This window comes from Oncorhynchus tshawytscha, linkage group LG20 (assembly GCF_018296145.1).
Source record: "Oncorhynchus tshawytscha isolate Ot180627B linkage group LG20, Otsh_v2.0, whole genome shotgun sequence".
NCBI lineage: Eukaryota > Metazoa > Chordata > Actinopteri > Salmoniformes > Salmonidae > Oncorhynchus > Oncorhynchus tshawytscha.
Window position 1 is genome coordinate 24,912,269 of NC_056448.1, and position 21,365 is coordinate 24,933,633.

Below are 21,365 nucleotides of genomic sequence, written 5' to 3' on the forward strand. Positions count from 1 at the left end.
CATTTGTCAGCTATGCTTATTTTAACCCTAGCTTTGCCCCGAACCGCCGCTCTTATGGGTCATAATATAATGATGTAATTACGTGTTGAAGGTCTCCGGTGGGAGTCTTCGCATGGACCGTTTAGGCTTCTCAATGACGCACTTCTCTAGTGCAACTCTCTGGTTGTCCTCACGATGTCAGTGTCCTTTTGGCTTAGTGGTCTGATTCCTCGCCTTTGTTCTGAAAGGGGTCTTCTGAGGACAGCCAGCCCTGTAGCTCAGGGCTCACAGATGGGGAGTGGAGCCCGGGTGTTCCGACTTGAATTCACCCGCTTAGACGCAGCTACTCATCCGTAGCATGGGTGGAAAAGGGTTCCTTTGTCTTCAACATCGTGTTGCGTTTCGGGTTCGTTGACTACTCAGACCTTGGCTGCAGTTCGGGTCACTTAGTCTGATGTGTTAATTTTTAACTCACATGTCTTATACCCTCGGGTCAGAAGTGGGCGTTACTGCCTTTAGGGCAATTCTCTCGGCGTAACAAGTTATGAGGCAAGGTCTGGATTTTACTCACATCCAATTTAGACAACTAGCTTCACATTTCATCTTTACCAAAACATTCTCTTTGATTTGGGCATTTTCCCCCCAACGTACAATGTATAAACATCAAGCACATATTAGGAAAACTCTAAGTTAAAATGTTTTCGTTATAACGTCGTCCTTTGACTTTTAATAACAAAACTGACATTCATTTTCATATTCCATCTATCGGCATTACCCCTTGTCTCAAAGTCCATTTATTGCATGTTAATGTTCTCAATAGTTCTCCATAGTGAGAAGACAAAGGAATTTGGTCTCCTGCCTTAGATTTACAATGGGCGTGCGGTGTCATAACCCCCCCCCATCTTCCTATCCCTTGAGATCCAACCTTCACCTCTGGTGGGGGTGAAATCTCTCTGCAGGATTGTGGTCATTGGTAACCTGAGCCGAGCAGGACAGTCATGACACCATAGATTGTCCAGCCGATTTAAGTCAAAACTGTAACTAGGCCCCTCATGAACCTTCAATTTTTTAATTTTTTTTATTTCACTTTTATTTAACCAGGTAGGATAGTTGAGAACAAGTTATATTTTGCAACTGCGACCTGGCCAAGATAAAGCATAGCAGTGTGAACAGACAACAACACAGAGAACACATGGAGTAAACATTAAACAAGTCAATAACAGTAGAAAAAAATAATCTATATACATTGTGTGCAAAGGCATGAGGAGGTTGGCAACAAATAGGCCATAGGAGTGAATAATTACAATTCAGCAGATTAACACTGGAGTGATAAATGATCAGATGAACATGTGCAGGTAGAGATACTGGTGTGCAAAAGAGCAGAAAAGTAAATAAAATAAAAACAGTATGGGGATGAGGTAGGTAAAAATGGGTGGGCTATATACCAATGGACTATGTACAGCTGCAGCGATCGGTTAGCTGCTCAGATAGCAGATGTTTAAAGTTGGTGAGGGAGATAAGTCTCCATCTTCAGAGATCGGTGAGATACACCTGCTGGAGCGCATGCTATGTGACCAGTGAACTGAGATAAGGTGGAGCTTTACCTAGCATAGACTTGTAGATGACCTTGAGCCAGTGGGTCTGGCGGCAAACATGTAGCGAGGGCCAGCCTACTAGAGCATACAGGTTGCAGTGGTGGGTGGTATAAGGTGCTTTAGTAACAAAACAGATGGCACTGTAATAAACTGCATCCAGTTTGCTGAGTAGAGTATTGGAAGCTATTTTTTTGATAACATCGCCGAAGTCGAGGATTGGTATGATAGTCAGTTTTACTAGGGTAAGTTTGGCGGCGTGAGTGAAGGAGGCTTTGTTGCGAAATAGAAAGCCGACTCTAGATTTGATTTTGGATTGGAGATGTTTGATATGAGTCTGGAAGGAGAGTTTACAGTCTAGCCAGACACCTAGATACTTATAGATGTCCACATATTCTAGGTCGGAATCATCCAGGGTGGTGATGCTAGTCGGGCGTGCGGGTGCAGGCAGCGAACGGTTGAAAAGCATGCATTTGGTTTTACTAGCGTTTAAGAGCAGTTGGAGGCCATGGAAGGAGTGTTGTATGGCATTGAAGCTCGTTTGGAGGTTAGATAGCACAGTGTCCAAGGACGGGCCGGAAGTATACAGAATGGTGTCGTCTGCGTAGAGGTGGATCAGGGAATCGCTCGCAGCAAGAGCAACATCATTGATATATACAGAGCAAAGAGTCGGCCTGAGAATTGAACCCTGTGGTACCCCCATAGAGACTGCCAGAGGACCGGACAACATGCCCTCCGATTTGACACACTGAACTCTGTCTGCAAAGTAGTTGGTCAGCCAGGCAAGGCAGTCATTAGAAAAACCGAGGCTACTGAGTCTGCCGATAAGAATATGGTGATTGACAGAGTCGAAAGCCTTGGCCAGGTCGATGAAGACGGCTGCACAGTACTGTCTTTTATCGATGGCGGTTATGATATTGTTTAGTACCTTGAGCATGGCTGAGGTGCACCCGTGACCAGCTCAGAAACCGGATTGCACAGAGGAGAAGGTACGGTGGGATTCGAGATTATCTGTTTGTTGACTTGGCTTTTGAAGACCTTAGATAGGCAGGGCAGGATGGATATAGGTCTGTAACAGTTTGGGTCCAGGGTGTCTCCCCCTTTGAAGAGGGGGATGACCGCGGCAGCTTTTCAATCCTTGGGGATCTCAGATGATACGAAGGAGAGGTTGAACAGGCTGGTAATAGGGGTTGCGACAATGGCGGCGGACAGTTTCAGAAATAGAGGGTCCAGACTGTCAAGCCCAGCTGATTTGTATGGGTCCAGGTTTTGCAGCTCTTTAAGAACATCTGCTATCTGGATTTGGGTAAAGGAGAAGGTGGGGAGGTGTGGGCGAGTAGCTGTGGGGGGGGGGGAGCTGTTGGCCGAGGTTGGAGTAGCCAGGAGGAAGGCATGGCCAGCCATTGAAAAATGCTTGTTGAAGTTTTCGATTATCACGGATTTATCGGTGGTGACCGTGTTACCTAGCCTCAGTGCAGTGGGCAGCTGGGAGGAGGTGCTCTTGTTCTCCTTGGACTTTACAGTGTCCCAGAACTTTTTGGAGTTAGAGCTACAGGATGCAAATTTCTACTTGAAAAAGCTGGCCTTTGCTTTCCTGACTGACTGTATTGGTTCCTGACTTCCCTGAACAGTTGCACATCGCGGGGACTATTCGACGCTATTGCAGTCCGCCACAGGATGTTTTTGTGCTGAGCCAGGATTCCTAAGCCAGGATTCAGACACGGCAAGGACATCAGGGTTGGCAGAGTGTGCTAAAGCAGTGAGTAAAACAAACTTAGGGAGGAGGCTTCTGATGTTGACATGCATGAAACCAAGGCTTTTTCGATCACAGAAGTCAACAAATGAGGGTGCCTGGGGACATGCAGGGCCTGGGTTTACCTCCACATCCCCCAGGGAACAGAGGAGAGGTAGGATGAGGGTGCGGCTAAAGGCTATCAAAAGTGGTCGTCTAGAGCGTTGGGGACAAGCAATAAAAGGAGCAGATTTATGGGCGTGGTAGAATATATTCAGGGCATAATGTGCAGACGGGTATGGTGGGGTGTGGGTACAGCGGAGGTAAGACCAGGCACTGAGTGATGATAAGAGAGGTTGTATCTCTGGACATGCTGGTTATAATGGGTGAGGTCACCGCATGTGTGGGAGGTGGGACAAAGGAGGTATCAGAGGTGTGAGGAGTGGAACTAAGGGCTCCATTGTAAACTAAAACAATGATAACTAACCTGTACAACAGTATATAAGGCATATTGATATTTGAGAGAGACATACAATGTTGTCTTGGTAAGCAACTCCAGTGTATATTTGGCCTTGTGTTTTAGGTTATTGTCCTGGTGAAAGGTGAATTTGTCTCCCAGAGTCTGTTGAAAACCAGGTTTTCCTCTTGGATTTTGCCTGTGCTGAGCTCTATTCTATTCTGTCGATGACAAGCATACCCATAACATGATGCAGCCACCCCCATGCTCGGAAAAGTGGTACTCGGTGATGTGTTGTGTTGAATTTGCCCCAAACATAACGCTTTCTATTCAGGACATAAAGTACATTTCTTTGCCAGATTTTTTTGCAGTTTTACTTTAGTGCATTTTTGCAAACAGGATGCATGTTTTGGAATATTTTTTATTATGTACAGGCTTCCTTTTCACTCTGTCAATTAGGTTAGTATTGTGGAGTAACTATAACGCTGTTGATTCATCCTCAGTTTTCTCCTATCGCAGCCATTAAACTCTGTAACTGTTTTAATGTTATCACTGGCCTCATGGTGAAATCCATGAGTGGTTTCCTTCCTATCCGGCAACTGAGTTAGGAAGGATGCCTGTGTCTTTGTAGTGACTGGGTGTATTGATACACCATCCAAAGTGCAATCAATAATTTCACTATTCTAAAAGGGATATTCAATGTCTGATTTTTGTATTTTTACCCATCTACCAATAGGTGCCCTTCTTTGCGAGGCATTGGAATGCCTCTCTGGTCTTTGTGGTTGAATCTGTGTTTGAAATTCGCTGCTCGACTGAGGGGCCTTACAGATCATTTGTAAGCTTGTCATAACAAAGGTGTTTTTTTTATACATTTGTAAACATTTCTAAAAACATAATTCCACTTTGACATTATGGGGTGTGTAGGCCAGTGACACAAAATCTCAATTTAATTCATTTTAAATGCAGGTTTTAGCACAACACTGTGGAAAAAGTCAAGGGGTGTGAATACTTTCTGAAGGCACTAGATGTCACCTTGATACATGCATACGGTCTACTCAATGGGGGGAGGGCATGTGTCTTTCACTCCCGCTTGCCACGCAACGGCGTGCGAAGTAGCCAATATCAGGGTGACGGTCACGGTAAGCACACACATACAACACATACAAGCAACATTACACCCATCATCAGTACTTTTAATTTAAAAAAAGAAACCATCAGTTTAATAACTGAACATTTACCATTATTTATGTAACACTAACACTGAAATATGGTATGGTAGTTGTGTGGTAAGAAAAAACAAACAGTGCGATCAAAACTGTCTATAGTAGAGCGCTTTGATCACACCCACTCCTTTTCACAAGCCCACTACTTTCCTTTCGACACACCCACTTTCTCATACTCCGGTTGCCATATTGGGCTGCAGCTACCCACCTCTAGTTTACCCACATCATTTTTTTGCCTAAAAGTTTACCCACCTTTTGAGGAAAATGCATTTAAAGTAAAGTGAGCTCTACTTTTTTCTTATCGACAGGCAATCAGAGTTTACCCACCTATTTTCTTTTACCACTACATCACTGTCAGTAATAAGAAATTATATAATGTAGTCGTGACAGAAGTGGAAGCCAGGTTATGGTTTCAGATCCCTTTCACATCAGCAATGACAATGCAATTTATCTGCCTGTCTGCCCATTAACCTACTCCAGAGAAATGATTTCCCGGGACGAGCCCCCCTACTACAACCCTTTGCCTCCCCCTCCCTAGAATCCACTGTCCTTATCTCACTCCATAGGGGCTCTGGGGATGTGGGGTGAGAGAGAGAGGTTGAGGGGTTACAGACCCTCTGGACCTCCCTGATTGAAGGCACATTTTTTTGAGGTATGCTGTCTAATCTCTGTCTAAACATGATAGCCAAGAGGGTTCCTTCAGGCCTGATAACAACTAGCTACTTACTATAAATAGAAGAAGAAAACGGCCCCCTGTATATTATCAGTAAGGGAACAACCGTGTTTTCACATTGAGAATGCTTTATCTTACACTACGTCATAGTTTCCCTCTGTCTACGCTTTCTGTCATGATACTGAACTTTCAGGTAATAGCTAGTATCCATCTTTATCTTTCTCTGTGCATTATTGGTAAGCATTTCACTGTTGCACCTGTTGTTTACGAAGCATGTGACGAATACAATTTGATTTGATCCGTTAATACATATCCAGAGGTGTACGCTCGTACAAAACTATAGGGCTTTTGAAGTGATGCTGATACACTGTAATAGCTGCCGTAGGAATGTCTCTGTCTCTCCTTCGCTCCCCGGGCTTGTGAAACCCAGTAAACTCAGTAGACTAGCCCACATTTCAATCTCTCTTGCTAAGTAAGGGGTTTGTATTGGCAACAGGAGAGAAAGTTTCCAACAACTGCATTAGATATAGGAGAACCTGGCTGAATATGGAAATGCTTTGGAGAAAAAGACAACACCTCGAAAATAATAGGAACAGCCATGTTAATGATTACAGTAGAAACACTGCTCTAAATATCTGTTCCAATAATAGTACTAGCTGTGTCGCTACAATTCATATAGCTACACTCATTGGCGTAATTCTTGGTTCTTGATTGGAGAGAAAAGCGTGACAGGGTCTGATGATGTGTGACCTTTTTTGGGGGGAATGCTGTCCTAAAATAAAAGCTGTGTTATTGGACTGTGCTTTGATCTGTGTGGGAAACAGAGCTGCTGGCCTTGGGAGACAAATTGCTTTTGTGACCTGGTGTGTGTGTGCTGGTTGACCTGCAGCCTGTTTGTACAAGGACTAGTAATGAGATTGTTCTCTCACTCTCTCTCAATTCAATTCAAGGGACTTTATTGGCATGGGAAACATATGTTAATAGATAATAAACAAAAGTGAAATAAACAATCAGAAATTAACAGTAAACATGACTCTCTCTTTCTCACTGCAGGATACTGATCTTCATGTGACAGTTGGTTGGCAACGGTTGGCAACAGCCCCTCCCAGTGTGTAGTGTCCAGCCCCTGAGGTTAGCAACAGAGAACACGATTGGACAGAAGGATTGGAAGAAGGAGAGAACCAAACAACCTTCTGTAGAGTGACAATAGAGTAGAGTGAACTTCAAATCACTTCTTCATTAGATTTTTTGCTTGGTAGTGGCACCATTTCTGGGCAAAGGCTATAGAAACAGGAAGTTGTTACTGGTGGTTGGGCCTGCTAATCATCAAACGGACGGTTCCTGGTGGAGGCCCAGAGTCTGCACGTGTAGCGATGTGTGCAGAGAGGAAGAGGCCCCTTACCTGCTACCTGACTCAGACTCTGGCTGTGACCTTCAACTTGCCCCCGGCCCCACCATGTTGAACAATGCCTCCCTGGTCTACATCGTCCTGGAGCTGGTGATCGCCTGCCTGGCCGTGACTGGTAATGTGCTGGTCTGCTGGGCCGTGTGCCTCAACAGCACCCTGCAGAGCATTACAAACTACTTTGTGGTGTCCCTGGCAGTGGCAGACATCGCTGTGGGCTTGCTGGCCATCCCCTTCGCCATCACTATCAGCACAGGCTTCTGCGCCAACTTCCATGGCTGCCTGTTCATTGCCTGCTTCGTGCTGGTGCTCACTCAGAGCTCCATCTTCAGCCTGCTGGCCATCGCTGTGGACCGCTACATTGCCATCAAGAGACCTCTCAGGTGATGACCTTAGCAGGGGAGGAGAGGGAAGGGACTGGGGTGTTGGCTGGGGACAGGGCTGAGCATGGTGGTGACACTCTGCTCCTGGTCTAACTATCAAATATAGTATACCAACTATCAAACATAAACAGGTATCATCTATGCTTGATATGTTGTTTTATTCACAGAACATCAAAGGCAGGTCCTCTGGCCCATTAGATCTTGGCTGTGATATAAGTGATGTGCACAGCACAATGCATTTGTGTATGAAAACACATTGAATTATAGCAGGGTTATTCTATTAGGGCTAATCTCCCCACCGTAGGGCAGACAGAGATAAATGTCTCCACAGGCTTCATTGGGTTAGCGTTTGTGTGCTGTTGGAAGGATTAAAAGGACTAAAGGCTTTGATCACTATCATCTTGGTAAATGAACACCAGAGGAGACCTGTGGGGGGGTGGGCCCAGGCACAGTATAGATAGACAGGACTGTGTTCTCACCTCAAACAGCCCTGGATCCCCCCCAACAGAAACATGAACACTCTCACGTAGCCTCTCTCTCACTGTCATTATTTTCCCCAAAGGATATAAGAAAATAGTTTAATTTCCTTACAATTAGAGGTACATTTATAGTCCTTTCATCCTGCCTTTAATGACAAAATGGAGATTGTTTACAGACAATAATTTGTCTGTGAGGAATGAATAATATTTGCGTGGTTGTCAAGTAGGTTTAGATTAGTGGATAATCTTTACAATTTGTTATGTCTAAATGTATTTTTTAATGTGTTGTTTGTTGAATGTCCCAAGTACCTCATCTATTCTATACTGTGACTATAGCAGAAGGGAACGGTGAAATTCTCCACTGTGCCGATAGCAAGTTTTTCAGGTGGCATGACTGGGTAAAATGCTTCAGGATGGCGGTCACATATTTTATCAATATTAGATGATGCTTACCCAGACACACTCGTCTAAATTGATGTGCCATACGAAATAAATGTAATAACCAACAACCAGCCACATCTAGCTAAGTGGATGGGACACTATTGTCTAGACATGTACACATGTTCATGAAATACAATTGATGGCTGTAAGCACCCCCAGACACACCTGGCAAACATGATGGGTAATTTAATTATGTGGAGTCTTTTGTTTAGACATGTAGCAGGATATTGAACCATTATCCTAATGCATATATTCCCAAACTAGGGTATGTGTACCCCCAGGGGTACGCATAATGCCATCGGGGGTACGCCAAGTAAAAATGTGTTTCACATTTTCAAACAGTCCATTTATATTTTCAAACGGGCTATACATTTGGGTGAGTTTTTTTTACTCGCCTGGGTAGCCTCATTTCTATCATGACACAAGGCAAGACCCAAATGCAGACACAGGAAGCAGATGGTTGGAGTCTTACAATGTTTGTTAATCCAAAAGGAGTAGGCAAGAGAATGGTCTTGGACAGGCAAAAGGTCAAAACCAGATCAGAGTCCAGGAGGTACAGAGTGGCAGACAGGCTCGTGGTCAAGGCAGGCAGAATGGTCAGGCAGGCGGGTACAAAGTCCAGAAACAGGCAAGGGTCAAACCCGGGAGGACTAGAAAAAGGAGAATAGCAAAAAGCAGCAGAACGGGAAAAAACTCTACTTGACTTGGAAGCATACAAGACGAACTGGCACAGAGAGACAGGAAACACAGGGATAAATACACTGGGGAAAACAAGAGACACTTAGAGGGGGTGGAGACAATATCGAGGACAGGTGAAACAGATCAGGGCATGACAGTTTCACTGCCAAAAATAAAATCAAACCATCTAGTGTTCAGCGAAATAACAACACAATGTTCAAATACAGGTAGCCTAGTCAAATAATTAACATCCAATCACATTAACCTTTACTCTCTCGTGGGAATTCCATTAACGGTCCGTAAGTAGCCAAATATAGCTGCTGCTCCTTCCGATTGCTCGAAAATTGATAAATGGTTAAAGAAAAGTAAGTCCCACATCCATAGAGACAACTCTACTGGTAGTTCTGCTACTACACCTGCACCTGTTGACGACACAAGTTGTTCTGCTTCCACGAGAAAATCTAATGCTAGCATCAGTAATTCTACATTTGTTGTTAGCCCAGCTAGCATGGACACTGATAGTTGTGAATCTTATGCAGCCAAAGAGCTACTGCCTCCTTACCCAGGAAAGCAGGGCGTTGGACCATCGAAGAGACGCAAATATGATGAGAACTACATTGATTTGGGGCTAATTTATATTGGGAGTAGTGCCTTTCCTCAGCCACAGTGTGTTACATGTGCAAAAGTACTATCTCACAACTCAATGAAACCTTCACTCTTGCGCAGACATTTTGAAATCAAAAACATGGCAAGTTTTTGGAGCGAGAATTAAGACGACTTTCGAGTAGTAAGATATGTATAAAAGCAACAGATACCATTAAGAAGAAGGGACTAGAAGCGTCTTATATTGTGAGCTACCAAGTGGCTAGGACAGGCAAGCCCCATACTATTGTGGATTACTTAATTATTCCTGCTGCCGTGGATATGGCTGGGAGAATACTGGGGGAAAAGGCAAAAAACTATACAGACAATGCCTCCATAAAACAACACTATTTCATGATGCATCAGTGACATGGCAGGAGATGTTTGGAAACAATTACTGCTTCGCATACAAGCCAGTGAATTCTATACGTTACAGCTGGATGAGTCCACAGACGTGGCGGGCCTGGCACAGCTCCTGGTATATGTCCGTTACGTTTATGGGAGGTCAATTAAGGAAGACATCCTCTTCTGCAAACCACTGGAAACCAGGACAACAGGGGAGGATCTTTTTAAAGTACTGGACAACTTTGTGACATCAATTGGACTTTGGTGGTCAAGATGTGTTGGTATCTGTACTGATGGCACAAAACCATGACAGGGAGACATAGTGGAGTGAGAATGCACATGTAAGCAGTTGCTCCCGACGCCACTTGGGTACACTGCAGCATCCACCGAAAGGCTCTTGCAGCCAAGGGAATGCCTGACAGCTTGAAAGTCATTTTGGACACAACAGTGAAAATGGTTAGCTTTGTTAAAGCAAGGCCCCTGAACTCTTGTGTATTTTCTGCACTATGCAATGATATGGGCAGTGACCATGTAATGCTTTTACAACATACAGAAGTGCGTTGGTTATCAAGGGGCAAAGTATTGACACGTTTTTTTTAAATTGACGAGCTTAATGATTTCTTTACTGACATGTCTGACCACTTGCATGATGACGAGTTTCTCACACGACTGGACTATCTGGGTGATTCTTTTTCTCGCCTGAGTGGTCTGAATCTAGGATTACAGGAACATTCCGCATCTATATTCAATGTGCGGGGACAAAATTGAGGCTATGATAAAGAAGTTGGAGCTCTTCTCTGTCTGCATTAACAAGGACAACACACAGGTCTTTCCATCATTGTATGATTTCTTGTGTGCAAATGAACTCAAGCTTACGGAAAATGTCAAATGTGATATATTGAAGCACCTGAGTGAGTTGGGTGCACAATTACACAGGTACTTTCCCCAAACGGATGACACAAACAACTGGATTTGTTATCCCTTACATGCCCTGCCTCCAGTCCACTTACCGATATCTGAACAAGAGAGCCTCATCGAAATTGCAACAAGCGGTTCTGTGAAAATTGAATTTAATCAGAAACCACTGACAGATTTCTGGATTGGGCTGCGCTCAGAGTATCCTGCCTTGGCAAATTGCACTGTTAAGACACTGATGCCCTTTGCAACCACGTACCTATGTGAGAGGGGATTCTCGGCCCTCACTGAAATCTAAATACAGGCACAGACTGTGGAAAATGATTTAAGACTGAGACTCTCTCCAATACAACCCAACATTGCAGAGTTATGAGCATAATTTCAAGCACACCCTTCTCATTAACCTGTGGTGAGTTATTCACAATTTTATAAAATAAGGTTTTATATGTAAGATGGTTAAATAACGAGCAAAATTATTGATTATTATTATATTATTATTTGTGCCCTGGTCCTATAAGAGCTCTTTGTCCCTTCCCACAAGCCAGGTTGTGAGAAAAACACACTCATTCTTATGTTTAATAAATGTATCGTATAGTGTGTATGTGGCAGACTTACAATGATGGCAAAAAACAACATTTTAAAGTGCGCTGACCCTGGTGCTAGAGGGGGTATGCAGCTGGAGGTTGAAGGGGTACGGGACAATAAAAAGTTTGGGAACCACTGTTATAACGCATATAGTACAAATGGATTGTCTTAGCTAGCCACAATGCATGAAATGCTGTAGTATGAATCTGCAGCTAGCTAAAGCTAACCAACTACACTATATTTACAAAAGTAGGTGTACACCCCTTCAAATAAGTTGATTCGGCTATTTCAGCCACCCGTTGCTAACAGGTGTATATAATCGAGCACACAGCCATGAAAGTGGAATTTCCTTACTGAAGAGCTCAGTGACTTTCAACGTGGCACCATCATTTGATGCCACCTTTCCAACAAGTCAGTTCGTCACATTTCTGCCCTACTAGAGCTGAGTATTGTTAATTCTGACCATTCACCATTAGTGCTTGAGCTAGAGTTTCCCCAGCAACCTCCTATGTGTTATCAATGGCCTCTTAACACCATTTTACTCTCAGATAAGGAGCTTGTCAATTACATTTCTTCTGAAATCACCTTATTCCTAGAAATTAATTCAACGTCAAGTATGTCCTGCTCTACCATATGGGAGTCTCTCAAAGCATACCTAGGTGGCCAAATTATTTCTCATACCGCCAACAAAAACAAATCCCGCTCTCAGCGGCTTCGAGACCTGAGCGAAGCCATAGTTACATTGGATGACAAGTATGCTATAGATTCTTCCTCTGATCTACATAAAGAACGCCAGCTACTCCAATCTGAATTTGATGAGATGTCCAGCAGACAAGCTGAACAATTACTCTTACGAGCGCGATACAGAGATGAACAAGGCGACAAGGCCAGTAAACTCCTTGCACATCAGATCCATACATCTAAGGCCTCATGTTTAATCATATGTTTAATAAGGACCCTGTCTGGTGCTACCACAGTTATACATAAAGAGATCAATGATCCGTTCTAACAATTTTACTCTGCGCTGGACACCTCTCAATCTCCTCAAGACCCTTTGCTGACTGATTAATTCCTTAATGGTCTGAATATGCCTTCAATTGATACAGACTCCCATGACTGTTGAGAAGAAGAATTTACACTTGAGGAGATTGCAACAGCAGTGTCCGCAATGAAAAGTGGTAAATCACCGGGTCCGGAAGGTTTTCCAACCTAATTTTACAGGACATTTTCCGGTCTGATTTGCCCATTCCTGTCTCGATTATTTGCAGAGTGCCTTAATACATCAAAGATTCATCTTCATTAGGCTTCAATTTCATTACCACTAAAGAAAAACAAAGACCCCTGGAGTGGAATCCTAGCCAAGCTCTTAGCCATCCGTATGGAAGGCTCGCTACACCAACACACTCTGACCAGACTGTCTTTATGAGAAATAGGCATTCGTTTTTCAATATTAGACACCTTATGAATATACTGTACTTCCCAGCATTGGGGGACCCAGAGGTGGTGGTCTCGCTCGATGTGGAAAAAGCTTTTGACCGCGTTGAGTGGGACTAGCTAACAAATGCCCTTTATAGATTTGGCTTTGGCCCCAAATTCATTGCGTGGATAAAGATTATTTATTTTTCTCCCATGGCTTCTGTACGGACTAACAACTTGTCCTCTGACTATTTCCCCTTGCACCGTGGATCCAGACAGGGTTGTCCAGCTCCCCCTTGTTGTTTGTTTTGGCAATCAAGCCCCTCGCTGTTACACTCTAATGATGCCATTTAAGGTATGATCAGAACAGGCTTAGAGTAGAAAGTCTCGCTATATGCTGACGACCTCCTTTTGTTTATCTCCAACCCTGATACCACATTACCACATGCCTTATCTACTCTTAAAATTTTGGGATCAATCTCAGGGTACAAGCTGAATCTAGGCAAGAGAGCTTTTTCCTGTAAATAATTCTGCTTTAAAGTGCTCTTTTACAAGCTTTCAGTTTAGGATTGTTCTGGATCAATTCACCTACTTGGGAGTTAAAGTGACAAGGAAATATTCAAATTTGTATAAGGAAAACATTGTTGCTCTAGCAGATCGTTTGAACCAATAATTTACTTTTTGGAAGTCTCTACCTATTTCTCTTATTGGAAAGATTAATGCCATTAAAATGAATGTGTTGCCCAAATATTTCAATGTTAACCGATTTTTATTCCAAAATCTTTTTTTAATTCACTGGATCAAACATTCATGTATTTTATTTGGGATGCCAAGGTACCGCATATTGGTAGATAACATTTACAGAAGCCTAAGGCTTAGCTCTACCAAATTTTCAGACATACTATTGGGCTGCAAATTTCAGAGCCCTTTTGTACTGGCGACAGACTGATCCTACTGGCCCAAGACCCCTCTGGGTCCAGATGGAGTCTGAATCGTGTAAACCTGCTGCACTATCTTCTGTGTTGTGCTTGTCTCTCCCAGTGTCCCTAGGCAAATGGTGTGTCAACCCAATTGTAAAGCAGTCTCTTAAAATTTGGAATCAGTTCCGTTTAGCCTTTAGCCTCCGGGGTGTTTCTCTATCAGGCCCAATCAATCAGAACATTTTATTTCATCCATCTTTAAATGATGGGGCTTTTGGCATCTGACACTCACTGGGCCTCTCCTCACTATCCCAATTATTATTTGATGATACATTTGTCTCTTGCTCAACTACAGGAAAAGTTAAACTTCCCCCAATCCCACTTCTTCTCCTATCTCTAGACTAGGAACTTTGTCAGAGCTAACACACCTGAATTTCCCTATAGGCCTGCGAATACAGCTATAGAGATCATCTTTGAGCTAAACAAGCTTCCTAGGGGTACAATTTCAGCTGTACACCACCATTCAAAAGTTTGGGGTCACTTAGAAATGTCCTTGGTTTTTAAAGAAAAAAATGTGTCCATTAAAATAATATCAAATTGATAAGAAATACAGTGTAGACATTGTTAATGTGGTAAATGACTATTGTAGCTGGAAATGGCAGATTCTTTATGGAATAGGCATACAGAGGCCCATTATCAGCAACCATCACTCCTGTGTTCCAATGGCAGGTTGTGTTAGCTAATCCAATTCTATCATTTTAGAAGGCTAATTGATCATTAGAAAACCCTTTTGCAATTATGTTAACACAGCTGAAAACTGATTAAAGAAGCAATACAACTTGCCTTCTTCAGACTAGTTGAGTATCTGGAGCATCAGCATTTGTGGGTTTGATGACAGGCTCAAAATGGCCAGAAACAAAGAACTTTCTTCTGAAACTCGTCAGTCTATTCTTGTTCTGAGAAAAGAAAGGCTATTCCATGCGAGAAATTGCCAAGAAATGGAAGATCTCGTACAACGCTGTGTACTACTATGTGCCTCTCAAGTCTTCAGACATCTAAACAAATACCTAGGTGTCTGGCTAGACTATAAACTCTCCTTCCAGACTCATATTTAACATCTCCAATCCAAAAAGGCTATCCTACCGATCCTCGACTTCGGCGACGTAATTTACAAAATAACTTCCAATACTCAACTCAAACTGGATGCAGTCTATCACAGTGCCCTCCATTTTGTTACCAAAGCCCCTTATACCACCCACCACTGCGACCTGTATGCTCTAGTCGGCTGACCCACGCTACATATTCGTCGCAAGACCCACTGGCTCCAGGTCATCTATAAGTCTATGCTAGGTAAAGCTCTGCCTTATCTCAGCTCACTGGTCACGATAACAACACCCACCCATAGCATGCGCTCCAGCAGGTATATTTCACTGGTCATCCCCAATGCCAACTCCTACTTTGCCCGCCTTTTCTTCCAGTTCTCTGCTGCCAGTGACTGGAACGAATTGCAAAAATTACTGAAGCTGGAGACTTATATTTCCCTCACTAACTTTAAACATCAGCTAACTGATCGCTGCAGCTGTACATAGTCCATCTGTAAATAGCCCATCCAATCTACCTACCTCATCCCCATATTGTTTTTATTTACTTTTCTGCTCTTTTGCACACCAGTATCTCTACATGCACATCATCTGCTCATTTATTATTCCAGTGTTAATCTGCTAAATTGTAATTATTTCGTTACTATGGCCTATTTATTGCCTACCTCCTCACGCCATTTGCACACACTGTATATAGACTTTCTTTTTTCTATTGTGTTATTGACTGTACGCTTGTTTATTCCACGTGTGCCTCTGTGTTCTTGCATAATCAATGCTTGGAGTTTGTCAGAATTTGTGGGTTTTTGTTTGTCCACCAGCCTCTTGAGGATTGACCACAAGTTCTCAATGGGATTAAGGTCTGGGAGTTTCCTGGCCATGGACCCAAAATATCGATGTTTTGTTCCCCGAGCCACTTAGTTATCACTTTTGTCTTATGGCAAGGTTCTCTATCATGCTGGAAAGGCATTGTTCATCACCAAACTGTTCCTGGATGGTTGGGAGAAGTTGCTATCGGAGGATGTGTTGGTACCATTCTTTATTTATGGCTGTGTTCTTAGGCAGAATTGTGATCTCCCTTAGCTGAGAAGCAACCCCACACATGAATGGTCTCAGGATGCTTTACTGTTGTGGCATGACACAGGACTGATGGTAGCGCTCACCTTGTCTTCTCCGGACAAGCTTTTATCCGGATGCCCCAAACAATCGGAAAGGGGATTCATCAGAGAAAATGACTTACCCCAGTCCTCAGCAGTCCAATCCCTGTACCTTTTGCAGAATATCAGTCTGTCCCTGATGTTTTTCCTGGAGAGAAGTGGCTTCTTTGCTGCCCTTCTTGACACCAGGCCATCCTCCAAAGGTCTTCGCTTCACTGTGCGTGCAGATGCACTCACACCTGCCTGCTGCCATTCCTGAGCAAGCTCTGTACTGGTGGTGTCCCGATCCCGCAGCTGAATCAAGTTTAGGAGACGGTCCTGGCGCTTGCTGGACTTTCTTGGGCGACCTGAAGCCTTCTTCACAACAATTGAACTGCTCTCCTTGAAGTTCTTTATGATCCAATAAATGGTTGATTTAGGTGCAATCTTACTGGCAGCAATATCCTTGCCTGTGAAGCCCTTTTTGTGCAAAGCAATAATGACGGCACGTGTTTCCTTGCAGCTAACCATGGTTGACAGAGGAAGAACAACGATTCCAAGCCCCACCCTCCTTTTGAAACTTCCAGTCTGTTATTTGAACTCAATCAGCATGACAGAGTGATCTCCAGCCTTGTCCTCGTCAACACTCACACCTGTGTTAACGAGAGAATCTCTGACATGATGTCAGCTGGTCCTATTGTGGCAGGGTTGAAATGCAGTTGAAATAGTTTTTGGGGGGATTCAGTTCATTTGCATGGCAAAGAGGGACATTGCAATTCATCTGATCACTCTTCATAACATTCTGGAGTATATGCAAATTGCCATCCTACAAACTGTGGCAGCAGACTTCGTGAAAATTAATATTTGTGTCATTCTCAAAACTTTTGGCCACGACTGTATGTTAATGGATATTTCCTGCAGACTACAACCAAACAAGTCAACCCAAAAACTTGGCAACAACAACCAAAATGTTCAACTTGCAAATCTCCCCTTTCTTAAAGAGTGAAACTGGAGTGAAATAGGGTGCCTCGTGGGAAATATTGTTCCTCATACTACAAGCGTGTGGGTAACCAAAGCTACTGTTTGGTCACAGTCACAACTGCAATTTTGATTATTCCGTGGGAAGGCATTGCCTTCGTGTTAAAGTCATAGCAGGTTAGGGTTAGGGACCCAGCCTGTGTGTGTGTATGCATTTCCGTGGATATGAATGAGCTTTCATTACATCCTGAGCTCTAGAGCCACTCTGGTCCACAGAGGTCTCAGTCAAAGAGGCCTAAGCCCTCCTGGACCCCTCAACCCACCCCTTAACCACAAACAACTGGGTCATGTGTCTGTGGCGCTGCCCTTTGAGAGTTTACATTATGAACTCTGGTTTAGACATGGCCAATGGAAGAAAACAGATAGAAAGTCCTGACAACAGCTTGATATTCTGTTCATTACAACTATTGGCCTTAAGACGGACTAATTTCCTTAATATTTGCTTTAATGCTGAGCGAATATTTGCCTTAAATTATTATAATTGTGGTGTATCACAATATTGAATGATTTGATATTATTAAATTAGATTTTGTTCTAGTTAAATAAAGGTTAAATTTTTTAAAAAATATAGAAATTGGTTGATCTCATTCTGCATATTACATTACATATTACAGATTTTAATTTGTGTAACGTCTAGGGCACAAACAAAGGACAGCCAACAAGGGTTACATCAGAGGGTATATAAGCTTTTGTGCATGTTCCTTAAATCACAGGAAATGCTTTCTTAAGTCCACATATAGTACATGAGCTGATATCCACTGCTCCATCTTCCAGTATGGCAGGGCTAGTCGAATCTGTCAAACATTGGACTCATTTCCCATATGGGTAGATACTGGTACATTCTCTGTATAAAGGCTGTTTACCCTCTGAAGCCTGTCCCACACATTCTGTAGAGCTCTCTGATCACAGGAAGCCATTGGAAAGATGAACATGCTTTACTATTGAGTCTGTCTGGGAATGTCTGGGCTCGAAAAAAAGAACTCTCTCATCCTGGGAACATCAATGTTTGTCATGTAACAATATAAAGCACCTGTCTGAATTCCTCTCTTGTGTTTTCATGTGATCTTTAGGTATAACAGTCTTGTGACGGGCGGGAGGGCGAAGAGCATCATCGCAGTGTGCTGGGTTCTCTCTGTGGGCATCGGCCTCACGCCCATGCTGGGCTGGAACAGGGGTGTCAATGCCACCAACAGCAGCTCATGCTCCGAGGGCATGACAGAGTGCCTGTTTGAGGGTGTGGTGACCCTGCACTACATGGTCTACTTCAACTTCTTTGGCTGTGTGCTGGTGCCTCTGCTGGTCATGCTGGCCATCTATGCCCGCATCTTCATGGCGGCTCGGCGCCAACTGAGGCTGATGGACCTGAAGCTGGCTCACATGCACACCCACGGGACAAGTTCGTCGTCCACGTCTTCCCGCTCCACCCTGCAGAAGGAGGTCCACGCGGCTAAGTCTCTGGCCATTATCATGGGGTTGTTCGCCTTCTGCTGGCTGCCCCTGCACATCATCAACTGCTTCAACCTGTTCTGCCAGGACTGTGGGCGCCCACACATATGGGTGATGAACATTGCCATCATCCTGTCCCACGCCAACTCCGTGGTCAACCCCTTCATCTACGCATACCGCATCCGGGAGTTCCGCCACACCTTCCGCAGGATCCTGCGCCAGCACGTGCTGGGACACCAGGAGGGGAATGGGGGTGACAGAGGGGTGGGCGGCAACATTAGTGTCATGCGCACCACCACTCGCATCAACATGGTGGATGGATCACGTGGCACCATGGTGAACAGTTATGCCCTGGAGCCCAGCCCCAAACTCAGCCCCACTAGGACTCCCATAGGGACCCATAGAGCTGAGAAAGAGGCTTCCTCTACCTTCTGTCAGTGGTCGCCACCACGGTCAGACCCTGCACCAATCAGCTACATCCAAAATGGATACCACAGTGGGGATGCCCCACTGTCGCTTAGTGTGGTTCAAAGTGGGGTTGAGACTAAGAACCTTGGGGGAACAACAGAGGTGATGGAGGTGACAGTGGAAACATCTAATTTGTGCACGTCAGGCCTCTGTCCCCCTCACAAACCAGCTCTAACCACTCAGTAGAACTCATTGAGGTGTCATGATATAGTTATCCCCGTGTTGGACAAGTTACTGATACCCCAACGTACATCATCAACTACAAGGGGGAGAAGTGAGGGACCAAACTTAAAGCATGTTCCCTACGCCTGTAAAAAATGGACCTAAATCTTGGAAATGCTTGCACTGAGAAGAAATAGCATTTCTTTCTTTAGGAGGGAGACTCCTTAGCCTGGAAAGGAAACAACAAACTGGTATTAAATTACTTCCAGCCATTAAACTTTTTTCTTTCTTCAAATGATTGTATTTGTTGATCACAAAGCTGTTATTTGAGGACATATTTTGTATACGTCACCTCTAAGGCTTTTTACAGTAGGCTAATAGTCTTTCTAAACGTAAAGATCGATCACATTATAAATGAATGGACTGGTCTAACCTGTTGTATGCTGACAGATTATGTTACAGACAGACCAAAACCATAATGACCCTAACGACTGCGCAACACTTAATGATACAATATCCAGTATTGCTGGTCAACCACTATGCAGTTAATGAAACTACTGTATGTCAGTGTGAAGCTTCTGAAATGTATTCTCTTCCTTTTGTAATGCAGTATTTCAATTCTGTCATATTCTGTTTTCAAAAGCTGGCCCCTTGTGTTTATTGTCAGATTATTAAAAGTCTTAAATAAGCTCTATTATCACTGTGTGTTGTTCTCCCCACCAGTGATTCCTGGTGGGGAGAGAGTAACCTACAGCAAATCACACATCACTAAGATGTGATGATGCTCTAGATGTCCAGTAATTTATATTGAAAGCTGTGATACTGCATCTGATTGGAGAGTAAATTCCAGCATCTTGTGATTGCACGCTCACTATACCGGCCAAACCCGGACGACGCTGGGACAATTGTGCACCGCCCTCTGGGACTCCCAATCACGGCCAGTTGTGATACAGCCTGAATTCAAACCAGGGTGTTTGTAGTGATGCCTCTAGCACTGAGATGCAAATCAAATCAAAGTTTATTTGTTACGTGCGCCGAATACAACAGGTGTAGTAGACCTTACGGTGAAATGCTTACTTACAGGCTCTAATTAATAGTGCAAAAAAGGAATTAGGTGAACAATAGGTAAGTAAAGAAATAAAACAACAGTAAAAAGACAGGCTATATACAGTAGCGAGGCTATAAAAGTAGTGAGGCTACATACAGACACCGGTTAGTCAGGCTGATTGAGGTAGTATGTACATGTAGATATGGTTAAAGTGACTATGCATACATGATGAACAGAGAGTAGCAGTAGCGTAAAAGAGGGGTTGGCGGGTGGTGGGCGGGACACAATGCAGATAGCCCGGTTAGCCAATGTGTGGGAGCACTGGTTGGTCGGCCCAATTGAGGTAGTATGTACATGAATGTATAGTTAAAGTGACTATGCATATATGATAAACAGAGTAGCAGCAGGGCAAAAAGAGGGGTTGGGGGGTTTGGGGGGCACACAATGCAAATAGTCCAGGTAGCCATTTGATTACCTGTTCATGAGTCTTATGGCTTGGGGGTACAAACTGTTGAGAAGCCTTTTTGTCCTAGACTTGGCACTCTGGTACCGCTTGCCATGCGGTAGTAGAGAGAACAGTCTATGACTGGGGTGGCTGTGGTCTTTGACAATTTTTAGGGCCTTCCTCTGACAACGCCTGGTGTAGAGGTCCTGGATGGCAGGCAGCTTAGCCACAGTGATGTACTGGGCTGTACGCAGTACCCTCTGTTGTGCCTTGCGGTCAGAGGCCGAGCAATTGCCGTACCAGGCAGTGATACCACCAGTCAGGATGCTCTCGATGTTGCAGCTGTAGAACATTTTGAGTATCTCAGGACCAATGCCAAATCTTTTTAGTTTCCTGAGTGGGAATAGGCTTTGTTGTGCCCTCTTCACGACTGTCTTGGTGTGTTTGGACCATTCTAGTTTGTTGTTGATGTGGACACCAAAGAACTTGAAGCTCTCAACCTGCTCCACTACAGCCCCTTCGATGAGAATGGGGGCGTGCTCGGTCCTCCTTTTCCTGTAGTCCACAATCATCTCCTTAGTCTTGGTTACGTTGAGGGATAGGTTGTTATTCTGGCACCACACAGCCAGGTCTCTGACCTCCTCCCTATAGGCTGTCTCG

General features: G+C 43.9%; 1 protein-coding gene across 1 annotated transcript; it reads left to right on the forward strand.

The window, feature by feature from the left end:
• Nucleotides 1-6,711: 6,711 nt before the first annotated feature.
• LOC112220342 (adenosine receptor A2b-like) lies at nt 6,712-19,891 on the forward strand. The gene is made up of 2 exons (XM_024382166.1): nt 6,712-7,444; nt 18,207-19,891. The coding sequence occupies exons 1-2, from the start codon at nt 7,113-7,115 to the stop codon at nt 19,234-19,236; spliced, it is 1,362 nt and encodes a 453-aa protein (XP_024237934.1). The 5' UTR covers nt 6,712-7,112; the 3' UTR covers nt 19,237-19,891.
• The last annotated feature ends 1,474 nt before the right edge of the window (nt 19,892-21,365 follow it).